This window comes from Pristiophorus japonicus, chromosome 2, assembly GCF_044704955.1.
Source record: "Pristiophorus japonicus isolate sPriJap1 chromosome 2, sPriJap1.hap1, whole genome shotgun sequence".
NCBI lineage: Eukaryota > Metazoa > Chordata > Chondrichthyes > Pristiophoridae > Pristiophorus > Pristiophorus japonicus.
Window position 1 is genome coordinate 157038631 of NC_091978.1, and position 15852 is coordinate 157054482.

At 45.5% G+C, this 15852-nt stretch overlaps 1 protein-coding gene across 1 annotated transcript in view; it reads left to right on the forward strand.

The window, feature by feature from the left end:
* The first annotated feature begins 637 nt into the window (after positions 1–637).
* Positions 638–15852, forward strand: part of sgcb (sarcoglycan, beta (dystrophin-associated glycoprotein)) — a 29677-nt gene continuing 14462 nt past the window's right edge. The window contains exons 1-3 of the mRNA XM_070863039.1: positions 638–815; positions 9304–9510; positions 12758–12943. Coding sequence (XP_070719140.1) covers positions 801–815; positions 9304–9510; positions 12758–12943 — 408 coding nt within the window. The 5' untranslated portion in view covers positions 638–800. The remainder of the gene's footprint in view (positions 816–9303; positions 9511–12757; positions 12944–15852) is intronic.

The window sequence follows — 15852 nt, forward strand, 5'->3', positions numbered from 1 at the left end:
TCTTCCCCCCATCCCCTCTCTTTGTCTTTCCCCCCGTCCCCTCTCTCTTCCCCCCTCTCTCTCTCTTTCCCCCCCTCTCTGTTTCCCCCCCGTCCCCGCTCTCTCTCTTTCTTCCCCGTCCCCCCTCTTTCTTTCCCCCTCTTCACCCCCCTCTCTTCCCGTCCCTCTCTCTCTTCCTCCCCCCCCCGTCCCCCTTGCTCTCTTCCCCCCCGCCCCCCTTGCTCTCTTCTTCCCCGCCCCGCCCCCCTTGCTCTCTTCCTCCCCCCTGTCCCCCTTGCTCTCTTCCTCCCCCCCGCCCCCCTTGCTCCCTTCCTCTCCCCCGCCCCCCTTGCTCCCTTCCTCTTCCCCCCCCCCCGTCCCCCTTGCTCTCTTCACTCCCGTCCCCACCCCCACTCCCCGTCCTTCTCTCCCATTCCCCCTCACCAACATGCATCCCACCACACCATCTCACCAACAACCCCCATGGTCCCTCACCACCAACCCCCTCATTACCACCCCCTCTTGCTAACACCCCCTCCTTCTCCCTCTTCCCCTCTCCCTTGCCTTTCCCCCACACTCCTCACCCCCCTTTTCCTCTCCCTTCCCACCCTTCTCATCTCCTCTCCCCTCCCCCTCTTCCTTTCCCCCGCCTCTCGGCCTCTCGCTTCCGCCCTCCCGCGGGGAAGGACAGCCCGGCGCCGCACCGCACAAACACTTGGCCGGTCTCGGCGCCGCTGTCGCTCCCTGGGGCGTGGGGCCCACTCGCCGCGCTCCCCCTGCCAGCGGCTCGGTCCGAGGGAGGGGCCGTAAAGCGGAGAAAGATGGCGGCGGAGCAGGTGAGAGAAAGAGAGACAGCGGGTAGTGAGCGACCGGGGGTAAGAGCTGGAGAGGGGGAGGAAGGGAGCAGAAACGAAGCTGCTAGCGATTGTTGTTACGATGATGGAATGGGCAAAACAAGTAGCAGCTGGAATTGAGCGTCAGTAAATGTAAGGTGGTAAAAAACAAAAGCAATAATACTCGGTGGCGGCGGGTGATGTGGAAGAACAGGGAGATTTTGGTATTGGCCCTGAATTTACACTCCCAGCTTTCTGTGTGCGCGGCACCAGGAATCTGTCAATGTTCGCCTTCGCCGATCTACCGCTCCGGCTGACAGTGCACTTCCCCAGGCACAGAGCCTAGCAAATACCCACGAAACCCCATGTAGGGCCTGCATAAGGATTAATATAAATCCTAAATTAAAAAATTATGCACAAACACTTAAAATTAGTTCATGCTAATTTTGGCCCGGATTATCTCCGCTCCTTTAATTTTGCCCTCTTCAGCATCCCTGATGATAATCGCTCAACCATTGCCCTCTGTTGCCTAGGCCCTAAACTCTGGAATTCCCTGCCTAAACCTCTCTACCTCCTTTAAGACGCTCCTTAAAACCTACCTCTGACCAAGCTTTTGGTCATCTGCTTTAATTTCCCCTTATGTGGCTCAGCGTCAATTTTTTTGACTTATAATACTGTACTCCTGTGAAGTGCCTTGGGACATTTTACTGAATTAAAAGTGCTGTATAAACAAGTTGTGTGAAAATGTTTTGCATTATTTTTCAAATTTTTTTTTAAAATTGTATTTGCTTTATTGAAGGGACCACTAATTAAATTTGAAAATGAGTACATTTATTTATATTGCAGTTGTCTAAATTGTTCAATATTTCAGGATTCCTAATATGGTTTATGGGGATTCTGTTCGTAAATGGAATTCTCCTTTCTGATTGGAGGACCTGGCCCACATGATCCCAGGAACGCTTCAGAACCGCCTGCCTCCCTGGGATCTGTGGCCCTTTACGCAGGCGTATGCCTGCAGGTCCAGAACCTGAAGTCTTCGCAGCCTGGGAGCCTCAAGATAAGTTTGTATATTTTTAGTGGGTTGGAAGTGTACTCTGGAGGTACACCACCCACCGCAAGTTCTGGGCCCAATAAAAGTAGTTCCACAAGGGAATAAAGCCATTAAAAACAGCTAATGGAATACTAAAGTTAATGGAAAGAAGTACAGAATATTAAAGGTGAGATGAAATAGTGAATCTGTTTAAAATCTTAGAAAGACCACCGTTGGAATAGTGTGTGTAGCTTTTGGCTCCACACTATAGGAAGGATATTGGGACAATAGAAAGGGTACAGCACAGATTCACTAGGATATGCCTGACATAAAGAAATACAAACCTGAAGAAAGATGAAAAATGAGCCTGCTTTTATTAGAACAGGGGAGATTAATGGCTAATTTGATAGTGTTTAAAATCATGAAGGGATGGAATGGAGTATATAGCAACAGATTGTTTCCAGTAGTTAAGGGGTCTAGAACAAGGGGACATAGCTATAAGATTAAATGTCAGAGATTTAGGACAGAGACGTGAGTGTTTTCTTTTACACAGTAGCCCAGAGTTAGTGATTGAAGCAGACACCGTGTCGACTTCTAAGATTAGGTTAGATAGTCGAAGGAAATGAGAATAAAGGGATTTGGAAATGGGGCAAACATGTGGAATTAGGACTACTGTTTGTGTGGAGAATAAACAACAACATGGACTGGTTGGACTAAATGGTCTGTTTCAATGTTGTAATTCTATATAACTGTTATAAAAGGGATCTTAGCTTTTTTTCCTCAGCTGACAAGGATAATTTGCTTTTTGTTATATTTTTACTATTGACCTATGATTCACCATCTATCTTTGTGCCATCTTCTGTGGGTTCTTGTAAGGATTCCAGAGGGACCCTGATTCCAAAGGGTTTGCAGTTGACCTGTATTGGTGACAGTGATATAACTTTATTCAGTGTAAGCAAGACTTAATGCCCTATTCTTAGTTGGTTAATATCCAACTTTCATGAATTCACCCACAGCTTCCCTATTCAACCAAAGCAGTCCTCTTTCTCACTCTGGGCTGTCTAGGTTACAGTTTGTTCACAGACCTTAATTACAAACAAAAGGGTTACAGGTTTAATATAATTCAGGTGACCGGATTTTTACTTTTACATTTAATTCTTGCATCCGATTATAAACTGGTGATTATAAGATACTGATAAAGATAATAAAACAAGTATTCTAAAACCCACCTAATCCATGAAAATCCTACACCCTCCTCATAGTTCCTAGCAGGCTGCAATGCTTTTCCCCCCATTTGTTTTTTTAGAAGAGGAGGAGGACTAATGCAGGGACTATAGGCTGCTCTGGGAGCACAGGAGTCACATTGCAACCAACTCACATCCAGAATATATGGACCAAGCTCTCCAGCTGATCCATGAGCAGTGTTTGCAGAGGCTGTGTTTCACAAAGGAAGCTATCGATTAGTTATGCCACATCTGACAACTAGCTCCCCATAGGCACTGCATCTCAGTGGCGGTGAAGGTCACAATTGCCTTGAACTTTTATGCTGTGGGATCATTTAAGGCTGCCGAAGGGGACATCAGTAAGATCAGTTGTATATAAATGTATAAAGCAAGTCACAGATGCCTTATTTGCTAAAGCAAGCCAATTCATCCTGTTCTCATGGACTGCGGCCTGAAGGGCTACTGCAATTTTATAGTGTCATGATTCAGCAAGGTCCAAGAAATCCTAATTTGTTCCTATGAAGTCGTATGTGGTCCCATCATCAATCATATCACCAATGTTAACAGGAAAGGTTTCCAATCTCCCAATGTTTAGCTTTTTTGTAATAAGCAGGGACACATCATACAAGTGGTTTTGCATTTTTATGGCAGCTGCTGTAATCCCTTTAATTTTAAGGTAATTCACCATGCCTGCACTCTGACCTCAGAGGGCAAGTTTCTCTGTGGATCCTTGGAGATTATATCCTCTATGGTCATGGCTGATGACGTTTATGGTTTTTACCTCGGACACCAGTACAGCACCGTTATAACAAGGTCAGCTCTTCCACCACAGAAGTCATAAAATACACAGTTGGAATTCAGAAGGCACACTTTAGGTGTCTGGATCAGTCTGCAATATAGTCCACCCCCAGGTCTCCAAGGTTGTGGTGATGTGCTAGCTGCTGCACAACTTAGCCATACAAACCAGCCTCATCATAGAGACCCTGGAGGAAGGCACCTAAAAGAAAGGTCTGTACAGACAGGAGCTTTACAGTTGCCATAACTTCAATGAAAATCTATACTCTGTGTACCTACTGTTTCATTCCACCATGTGTCCCTGTGATGCTAGTTCTCTTGAGCCTAGTTTGTTTTTTCTACTATCTGCGTGGAAAGAGTATAGGAGGTAGCTGACTGCTGCCTTCCAATAGGAGCCTCTTGAGACTGATGTGCCCACTGTCTCATGGTAGGCAAGTCCTGAGATGGGCCTGCTATAGGCTGACTTCTTGGATTTCTGCATGGGCAGAATGGCCCTGTCTGCTTTCTGTCAGGTATGCAGGCATCTGAAGGGGGTTGGTGGGTGGGTGCACATGTGCTACCATCCTGAGAGAGATCAGTATCTTGAGTGCTTTCATGCAATGCTACTAGTACTCATGACTCTCCATTGATCTGCAGGGAAGCATACCTACCGATCAAATCAATGAAGCCCTGAGAGATGGTTGACTGTATTCCAACCGTTTGGAGGCCGGAAAAGACTGATCTTCAGTCTGGTACCCAAGGCCTCTAAGTTGCCTGAGCAACTATGACAGAACTATCGACTGTCTATAGGACCTCTGTCATTGCAGCCTGTACTGTCTGGAGCTGCAACTTGCTCCAGAGTGGACTGTAGTATTGCAGTGCTGTTGATCAAGGTGCTACACATGTAGATAGTGATTCCTCCAATTGACTCGACATTGGCTGCACATACATTTGATGCTTTGCAAGCCTCGTTTCAAAAGCCTGGCCTATGAGCCGCGGGTCCTGAGGTTTTTACAGCAGGGGGTGATCTCTTCCTCAATCACTAATGCCTTCCTCCTTTTCTTCCACTCCAACTTTTTCTGCCCCTTGTGCTTTGTGCATTACCATATGCATTCCCCTCTGGCTCGTTGTGTACTTCCCCTAAGGTGGTTGTTGTTGCACTGATGCCTGGCATGGAGAAAGTGATTGACGTGTGCGATGACGTGCTGACAGGCCAGAAGCAGTGAGATATGGGAAATCCTCCTCTGCTTCTTGGTGTGGTGTATCTAGAGGAGGACAAGAAGAAAGGTTAGATGGTATTGCTGAGTACCAGACTTTATGTAACTTTCAGCAGGAGTTACATGGGTTTTATGATGTAGTTTGCTGACAGGTTATGCCATTGGAGCCTGCAATGCTGGTCAGCCTGGAGCTTCTACATGCGTCAGGATGGACAGTAGTATAGGTACTCCAGCTGAGAAGGAAGAGAAGCAGACTGTCATGACAAACCTGCAACTGACACTTGCCTTCTGATTCCCTATCTCCCACGTTCCAACACATCTTCCGAGTGTGGTGTGAGAGAACATAGTTTAGGGGGTCCATAATCTGCTATTTTCTCTCGTGTTCCGGGGTATTCTGCTTTAAGAACATAAGAAATAGGAGCAGGAGTAGGCCATACGGCCTCTCGAGCCTGCTCTGCCATTTAATACGATCATGGCTGATCCGATCATGGACTCGGGTCCACTTCCCTGCCCGCTCCCCATAACCCCTTAATCCCTTATCGGTTAAGAAGCTGTCTATCTCTGTCTTAAATTTATTCAATGTCCCGGCTTCCACAGCTCTCTGAGGCAGCGAATTCCACAGATTTACAACCCTCTGAGAGAAGAACTTCCTCCTCATCTCAGTTTTAAATGGGCGGTCCCTTATTCTAAGATTATGCCCCCTAGTTCTAGTTTCCCCCATCAGTGGAAACATCCTCTCTGCATCCACCCAGTCAAGCCCCCTCATAATCTTATATGTTTCGATAAGATCACGTCTCATTCTTCTGAATTCCAATATGTATAGGCCCAACCTCAACCTTTCCTCATAAGTCAACCCCTTCATCTCCAGAATCAACCTAGTGAACCTTCTCTGAACTGCCTCCAAAGCAAGTATATCCTTTCGTAAATATCGAGACCAAAACTGTACGCAGTATTCCAGGTGTGGCCTCACCCATGCTCTGTATAACTGTAGTAAGACTTCCCTGCTTTTATACTCCATCCCCTTTGCAATAAAGGCCAAGATTCTATTGGCCTTCCTGATCACTTGCTGTACCTGCATACTAACCTTTTGTGTACCCCCAGGTCCCGCTGTACTGCAGCACTTTGCAATTTTTCTCCATTTAAATAATAACTTGCTCTTTGATTTTTTTTCTGCCAAAGTGCATGAGCTCACACTTTCCAACATTATACTCCATCTGCCAAATTTTCACCCACTCACTTAGCCTGTCTATGTTCTTTTGCAGATTTTTTGTGTCCTCCTCTCACATTGCTTTTCCTCCCATCTTTGTATCGTCAGCAAACTTGGCTACGTTACACTCGGTCCCTTCTTCCAAGTCATTAATATAGATTGTAAATAGTTGGGGTCCCAGCATTGATCCCTGCGGCACCCCACTAGTTACTGATTGCCAACCCGAGAATGAACCATTTATCCCGACTCTCTGTTTTCTGTTAGTTAGCCAATCCTCTATCCATGCTACTATATTACCCCGAACCCCATGAACTTTTATCTTGGGCAGTAATCTTTTTTGTGGCACCTTGTCAAATGCCTTCTGGAAGTCCAAATACACCACATCCAATGGTTCCCCTTTATCCATCCTGTTCGTTATAAGAATTCCAGCAAATTTGTCAAACATGACTTCCCCTTCATAAATCTATGCTGACTCTGCCTGATCTAATTATGCTTTTCCAAATGTCCTGCTACTGCTTCTTTAATAATGGACTCCAACATTTTTCCAACCACCGATGTTAGGCTAACTGGTCTATAGTTTCCTGCTTTTTGTCTGCCTCCTTTTTTTAAATAGGGGTGTTACATTTACAGTTTTCCAATCTGCTGGGACCTCCTCAGAATCCAGGGAATCTTGGTAAATTACAACCAATGCATCCACTATCCCTGCCACTACTTTTCTTAAGACCCGAGGATGCAAGCCATCAGGTCCAGGGGATTTATCCGCATTTAGTCCCATTATCTTACTGAGTACCACCTCCTTAGTGATTATGTTAAGTTCTTCCCCCCTATAGCCACTGTTGGGATATTGTTTGTGTCCTCTGAACAAATATTTTGTATCAGTCTTTATGGTAGAGTTTCTGCTATCTCCATGTTCCCCATTACTAATTCCCCGGTCTCGTCCTCTAAGGGACCAACATTTACTTTAGCCACTCTTTTCCTTTTTTATATACCTATAGAAACTCATGCTATCTGTTTTTATATTTCGTGCTAGTTTACTTTCATAGTCTATCTTCCCTTAATCATTTTTTTAATAATTCTTTGCTGGCATTTAAAAGCTTCCCAATCTTCTGTCCTCCCACTAATTTTGGTCACTTTGTATGTCCTTGTTTTTAATTGGATACCGTCCTTTAGTTAGCACGAATGGCTATCTTTTCTTTTACACCCTTTTCTCCTCACTGAAATATATTTTTCTTGAGAGTTGTGAAATATCTCACTGTTCATCAACCGTCCTACACTTTAATCTATTTTCCCAGTCCACTTTAGCCAACTCTGCCCTCATACCATTGTAGTCTCCTTTATTTAAGCTTAGGACGCTGGTTTGAGATCCAACTTTGTCATCCTCCATCTGAATTTGAACTTTAACCATGCTATGATCACTCATTCCAGGGGATCCTTTACTAGGAGATTGTTTTATTAATCCTGTCTCATTACACAGGACCAGATCCAAGAAAGCCTGCCCCCTGGTTGGTTCTGTTACATACTGTTCAAGGAACCCGTCCCTTATGCACTCTATGAACTCTTCCTCAAGGCTACCCTGACCAATTTGATTTGTTCAATCAATATGGAGGTTAAAATCACCCATGATTATTGCGGTTCCCTTTTTACAAGCCCCCACTATTTCTTGGTTTATACTCCGACCAACAGAGTTGCTACTGTTAGGGAACCTATAGACTATACCCACTAGTGACTTTTTCTTTTATTATTCCTTATCTCCACCCAAACTGTTTCAACATCCTGATCATTTGAGCCAATATCGTTTCTCACTATTGCAGTGATTCCATCCTTTATCAACAGAGCTACCCCACCTCCTTTTCCTTTCTGTCTGTCCTTCTGAATTGTCAAGTATCCCTGAATGTTTAGTTTCCAGCCCTGGTCACCTTGTAACCATGTCTCTGTTATGGTTACCAGATCATACCCATTTATAACTATTTATGCCGACAGCTCATCTAATTTGTTAGGCATGTTGCGTTCATAGAATGCAAAAAGTGAGAATGCAGTCAAATCAAGGTGTCAACAGGCAGACTTTTGTAAAAACTCTTCAAATGAAGAGAAGCTAAAGAGGAAAAAGTGAACTTTTTGCATGCATTTTCTTCAGGAAAAGCTCCATCCTGTGAGCAATTTACAGAGATTGTATTATAATCCTGGTGTCACTCTTATTCTCTACCAAGTTTAAAATTGACAGACATTTAGAATATTTTTAGCCAATTTTTGCCAGTCTTGTTCAAAGGCTCATGTCAAATGTTTTGTCCCATAATAGTCCTGTGAAGCGCCTTGGGATATGTCGTTATGTTAAAGGTGCTATATAAATACAAGTTGTTGAACGTTATAGTTGGTGATTATTTCTGTCTGTGCAGTGTGGTAGTAATGAACAATCTTGGAATTTAGAAGAATGAGAGGGGATCTCATTGAAACATATAAAATTCTGCCGGCTTGGACAGGTTAGATGCAGAAAGAATGTTCCTGATGTTGGGGAAGTCCAGAACCAGGGGTCACAGTCTAAGGATAAGGGGTAAACCATTTAGGACTGAGATGAGGAGAAACTTCTTCACTCAGAGAATTGTGAACCGATGGAATTCTCTATCACAGAAAGTTGTTGAGGCCAGTTCGTTAGATATATTCAAAAGGGAGTTAGATGTGGCCTTTATGGCTAAAGGAATCAAGGGATATGGAGAGAAAGCAGGAATGGGGTACTGAAGTTGCATGATCAGCCATGATATTGAATGGTGGTGCAGGCTCGAAGGGCCGAATGGCCTACTCCTGCACTTATTTTCTATGTTTCTATGTTTACGCAATCCAAAGACTTACAAAGAACAGTATATTTGTATCTAAATTAGATCTTCCACAAATACTCTTCAATTCGGAACATTTTCAATCAATGTATTGAGTGAAGATCTAAATTACTTCAAAATAAGACATGAGTTGTATTTTTCATTGGGCTGAAAAAAGACACACATTATTTGCTATGCTAATTTTGAACATTATTTTCCTTGTTTTTTAATAGAGTTCAAATGGACCTGTCCGGCGCTCCATGCATGAGAAAGCAGTTGATCGTAGAAATATAAACAAGGAGCACAACAGCAACTTTAAGGCCGGATATGTTCCCATTGATGAAGAGAGACTACACAGGACAGGGTTACGTGGTCGTAAGGGCAATCTGGCCATTTGTGTAATTGTCCTTATGTTTATCCTGGCAGTGATTAATTTAATTGTGAGTATAATCTTTTGGCAAATGGTTGATAAGAGACAATACTCAGTGTTAACAGGAATACATATGATATAATATACAAAATTAAGAAAATTCTGATAATTATATAAGCAATCGTAGTGCAGAATCTGCAAGTGTTAACTTTTCAGCTCTTGAAACAGGTGCATGTCTCCACATTGCCATAATCCTGTTCATCGTGATTTTGGTTGGTCAGTGCACTCATACAAATGTTGGTTATTGTAATGAGGAAGACTCGGGTAACTGAGCAAATTAGGTTTTTTGTTTTGGACAAGCTTAGTATAACTACACTGGTTACATGGTTAAATTCTAACTCCAGAACATTGATTGAGTACATCATGTTTATGTGACTTGTACTATAATTTGTTGTCTACATAATAGCATTGTCTCCAGTACAAATTTGTGCAAAGGATAGTTAATTTTTAACTTCTGTGTTCTTCTTTAGTCCTCTTGCTATTTTTATGTTGGTGATCTTTTACCTAAAACTGCATCAATTGATAAATAAGGAATTGAGAATGCTGTTTTGTATCATGAATAAGAAGAGGATTTATGCTCTTATTGTGTAATTTGATTGAGTCAATTGTTACCCCCTTTATGGTTCTGTTTCAGTGCTCCATTTCTGCATAGGATACTGCCATAGTGCAGTATGCATACTAGTAGGGTCTAGTGGCAGAAATTAACTACCTATAAATGCAATAATTTGGACAATCTTTCCAAATGACAGTAAGAAGAGCATTTTAAAATAGGTTATTTATCTCGGGTCAGTAGTGTTTTTGACTCCTGATTTGAACTGAAGTGTATGTCATAGTTAGCATCTGCTGACATTAAACTGCTGAGAACTCTTTGGATACACAACAACCATATTATAAATATCTTTCATGCTTATCATTTCTGCGGTTTGATAATATCTCGATTGGAACTGTTACTTGCTTCCCAATTACTGTTCTAAATCTATTACTTTTGGACTCTAGGGGCTCAAGTTTCGGCCTGAGTTGCTCCTATTTTTTTGGAGCAACTAGTTTAGAATGGAGCATTTTAGAAATTGCAATTCTCGGCATTTAGTTTGCTCCAGTTCAGGTGAGTTAGAATAGTTTCATTTTAGAACAGATTTTTTTTTCAAAAGGGGGCGTGTCCAGCCACTTACGCCTGTTTTGCAGGTTTAGGCAGCGAAAACTTACTCCAAACTAACTTAGAATGGAGTAAGTGTAGATTTTTGTATGCTCAGAAAAACTTTGCCTACACTTAGAAATCAGGCGTAGAGAACGAGATGGGGGGTGGGGGGGGGAGAAGGGAAGTTTACAAACATGAAACACATCACTTTTACAAATAAAGAGCCATCAATAATATATGGTCAATAAATCAATCAAAAAAAATTTAAAAATAATTTTTAAAAATTTAAAAATCAAGAAAAAATTTAATTTCTACTCACCGATTGTCGCACCGGGAGCCCTCCAACAGCGTGATGGGACGAGGCCCCTCCCACATTGTCTCTCTCTCTGTGTCCCTCTCTGTCAGTGCCCCTCTCTGTCTGTCTTTGTCAGTGTTTCCTTCTCTGTGTCTCTCTCTCTCTCTCTCTCTCTCTCTCTCTCTCTGTCAGTGCCCCCATCTCTCTCTCTGTCAGTGCCCCTCTCTCTCTCTCTCTGTCAGTGCCCCCCTCTCTCTCTCTGTCAGTGCCCCCCTCGCTCTCTCTGTCAGTGCCCCCCTCTCTCTCTCTCTCAGTGCCCCCCTTTCTCTCTCTCTCTCTGACAGCGAGGGGGGTGCGAGGAGAGCCGGTGGGGGGGGCGGGAGGCAGGAGAGGAAGGGGAAGGTTGAACGGGGTGGGTAGGCTGAATGGGCCCTGCTGCCGACGAAGAAGAAGCCGGGCTGCCGCTGCCGACACTTCGGGCAAGGCCCGCCCCCAGCGAGATGCCGACGACGTGGAGGGAGGGAGGGGGGCGAGGCTGAACGGGAGGGAGGGAGTAAGGGGGGGGGGGGGAGGCTGAATGGGCCCTGCCGCCAAAGAAGAAGCCAGGCCGCTGCTGCCGCCGCCACGTCGGGCAGAGCCCGCCCCTAGCGAGATGCCGGGCGAGCGCTGCCGCCACGTTTTGGGGGGGGGGGTGGCTGAACGGGAGGGGGTTGGGGAGCTGAACGGGAGAGAGGATGGGGGGGGGGGAGCTGGGCGGGGGGTGGTGGGGAGGGGAGCTGAGAACGGGAGGGAGGCCTGAGCCCCGATCTTCGCCCGGGGAGCCCATTCGGCCAGGGCTAGGGCCGGCATGCTTCGGGCCCCTCCCACGCAGCCTCGGGGGCGAGGAGCTACTGCACATGCGCGCACACTCTAGCGTGCATGTGCAGAGGTCCCGGCACTGTTTTCAGCGCAGGGACCTGGCTCTGCCCCCAACCCCTTGTGCTGCACCACGCCGAGATGAAGACGTCCTGAGGAGCTCGCAGAATCACAAGGTAGGTTTTCGGCGCCCTTTTTATTCCAGAAAGTTGCCGCACCTTATGGAGGAGTTGTGCCGTTTTTACAGAGGGTGGAAACTTGGGCCTTTTATAGTAGTGACACTACATGTGAACCCATCACTTTCTGACAGGGTGTAGAGTGCTATTACTGAATCAAGAATGACACCTAAAGTGGTGAAGATGATTCATGTGACACAATGAAAAGTATTAAAGCAGCTAGTAGTTCTACCTAATGTCTGTTGAAGAATTTCAACTTGTTTAGCAGCTTGTCTGAATGTGTACTTGCACAAATTCATGGTTTGAACAAGAATGTATGTGAAAGGGCTTCACTGCGGTGATTTTGTTTTAGATATTTTCTCTGTTAATTTCATGCACAGCTCTTTAAAAAAAAATCTATGGCAAAATAACCTTTAGAATGTTATGCTTTGAAAAATAGATTATTTTGAAAACAATTGTAAATATTTGTATGGCTGTCTAGTACTTTTCCTGTGACACTCATTCACTTGAAGTAGTCCAGGTGATGGGCAACCTTAGATCCCAGACTCTTATTGGGAGCCAATTAGTTAAATGATTGTCTGGTACAAACTGTTCCAAACCAAGTTTCCAGATAAAAAAACAACCTTCAAAGCAGTGGTGCAATTGAAATTGTTCATTTATTTTAAAACTAAAAATATAACTGGATTGTACTGTTTGTCAATTGGCTTTCTAGTTGTGTAGCACGGTACGATGGAACATCCCTCATTATGTTCATTTAGTAAGAGAACAAGGGTAAACATGACTGTTACTATTTCAGATTACACTTGTTATCTGGGCTGTAATTCGAATTGGTCCCAATGGCTGTGAGAGTATGGAATTCCATGAGGAAGGGTTGCTACGGTTCAAACAGGAGTCTGACATGGGAGTGGTATATCCCATGCACAAGAGCACTGTGGGAGGCAGAAGAGATGAAGACTTGTTGATCACTGGCAACAACCAACCAGTAAGCCCAACTTTTTATATTTTAAAGTTTTGCAATTGCAACAAAGGGTAAACAACATGAATACAGTTTAGAAAAAAATGGCTGAGGTTATCAAAGTTCTAAACTAGATATGGAGAGTTGACATAAACAAACATAATATACAGTGGGCAAATAGAACAAAGCCATGAGAGGAATATCCCCTCAAAATAGCTGAATTTCCATGAAGGGCTATAAATACAAAGATACTCATCTAGAGTTCCCCAAAGATCTATCCTGGGCCCCTTCCAATTTCTCATCTACATAACTGCCCCTCGGCGACATCATCTGAAAACACAACACAAGATTCCACATGTACGCTGATGATACCCAGCTCTACCTCACCACCACCTCTCTCGACCCCCCCCCCCCCGCCCGCTGCATCTGATTTGTCACGTGGCTGGTCTGACATCCAGTACTGGATGAGTAGAGATTTCCTCCATTTAAATATTGGGAAGGCCATTAATTCTGTTCCCTAGCTACCTATTCCATCCCCATCCCTAGCCACTGTCGGAACCTGAACCAGGCTTGGCACCCTAACCCTGAGCTTCTGACCCCACCCCCCACCCCCCACATATCCTTTCCTAACATCAAGACTGCCCCCTTCCACGTCTGATATTGCCCATCTCCGCCCCTGCCTCAGCCCATCTATTGATGAAACCCTCATTCATGCTTTTGGTCTCCAGACTCAATGATTCCAGTGCTCTTCTGGTTGATCTTCCATTTTCCACTTCTATAAACTTCAGCTCATCCAAAATTCTGCTACCTTTTTCCCAACTTGCAGCAGGTCGTGCTCCCCCACCACCCCTGTGCTCATTGTCCTACATTGTTCTCCTAGTCCAGCAGCAACTCAAATTTAAAATTCTCATGCTTGTGCTCAAATCTCGCCATGGCCTCGCCCCTCCCTATCTCTGTAATATCCTCCAGCCTACAATCCTCTGAGATCTCTGCATTCCTCCAATTCTGGCCTTTTGTGCACCCTGATTTCCTTCGCCCCCCCCCCACCCCCCCCATTGGTGGCCGTGCCTGTGGCTGTTTAGGTCCTAAGCTCTGGAATTCCCTCCCTAAACCTCCCCGCCTCTCCTTTAAGAACATTAAAACCTACCTCTTTGACATAGCTATTGGTCACCTGTTATAATATCTCCTTATGTGGCTTGGTATCAATATTTGTCTGATAACACTCCTGTGAAACACCTTGGGATGTTTTGCTACGTTAAAGGCGCTATATAAATACAAGTTGTTATTAAAGCCCTCTGGGTGTTGGTTGAGTGGAATGTTGTCGTGCCACATTCATGCTTAAACTAATAAGGACAGCACAGTTCCAGGGGGACCAAGACAGACACATACCACAAGACCACGAACGAGATACAGTCTACTTCTCTTTATTCAATTTATCTGACCATTCAGTTTTATTTAGTGTGAAATTCCCACTTTATGATATTTACATTGTTTAATTTGTTATTGAATAATTAAAATTTGTAGCATAAACATGATTTGGAATGATCAGGTTTAGACTACAGAGGTGCGCTAGCATCTTCAAAAATGAGGACCCTCTAAAAGGGTAGAGATTCGGGAAGGGCATGGGGTAGAGTGGGTTTGTTTATGAATTTAACTACATAACCACAAACAAAATTGAAAGCTTAACAATAACACATTGCATTTATCTAGTGCCTTTAACGTAGGAAAACAACCCAACATCAATAAAAAAAACTTTTGCCACCAAGCCACAGAAGGAGATATCAGGACAGGTGACCAAAAGCTTGGTCAAAGAGGTAGGTTTTAAGGAGCATATTAAAAGGAGGAGAGAGAGGTGGAGCGGTTGACATTGAAATAGTCAAGGCTAGAGGTAACAAAGGCATGTATGAGGGTTTCAGCAGCAGATATGCTAAGACAGGTTGGAGTCGGACGATGTTATGGAGGAGGAAGTATACAGTCTTGGTGATGGAGCGGATATGTGGTCTGAAGCTCATCTCGGGGTCAAACACAACACCAAGTGCATGCTTTTGACATTTACACTGGCAGGTAGATATTGCAGATTGTCATCTAGATTGCGTAGATGACCTGTGTTCTGCTGCTGGTGTGTTTGTGCCTGGGTGGTGACCAAATTGCAGACGTATAGTAGTACAGGTGCAGCGTCCAAAATCCGGAGTTCCGGAATGTTCCGGACTCCAGGCCGATTTGGTGGCAGGGTTGTCCGGAATCTGTCAAATGTTCCGGAATCCGGACCCACCGACCTCGCGGTCCCGCCGCTGCCCAACCTCGGGGCTCGCCTCACCGCTGCCCGACCTCAGGCCTCGCCTCACCGCCCCTCACCTCGGGGCTCGCCTCACCGCTGACCGATCTCGGGTCTCGCCTCACCGCCCCTTACTACGCTGCTGCCCGACCTCAGGCCTCGCCTCACCGCCCCTCACCTCGGGGCTCACCTCACCGCTGACCGATCTCGGGTCTCGCCTCACCGCCCCTTACTACGCTGCTGCCCGATCTCAGGCCTCACCTCACCGCCCCTCATCTCGCTGCTGCCCAACCTCGGGGCTCGCCTCACCGTTGCCCGATTTCGGGTCTCGCCTCACCGCCCCTTACTACGCTGCTGCCCGAATCTCGGGTCTCACCTCACCATCCCTCGCCGCTGCCCGACATCGCCTTACCACCCCTCGCCTCACCATCGCCGCTGCCTGACCTCAGGCCTCGCCTCACCGCCCCTCACGACGCTGCTGCCCAACCTGGGGCCTCACCTCGCCGTCACTGCCCTTACCTCGGGGCCTCCTCGCCGGCCCACCTGACCAGCTCCTCTTCAGCGGGACCCTGCCCGACCAGCTCCTCTTCGGCGGCAGGGCCCCGCCTGAACAGCTCCTTTTTGGCGGCAGGGCCCCACCCGATGATCTCGTCGACGGGAC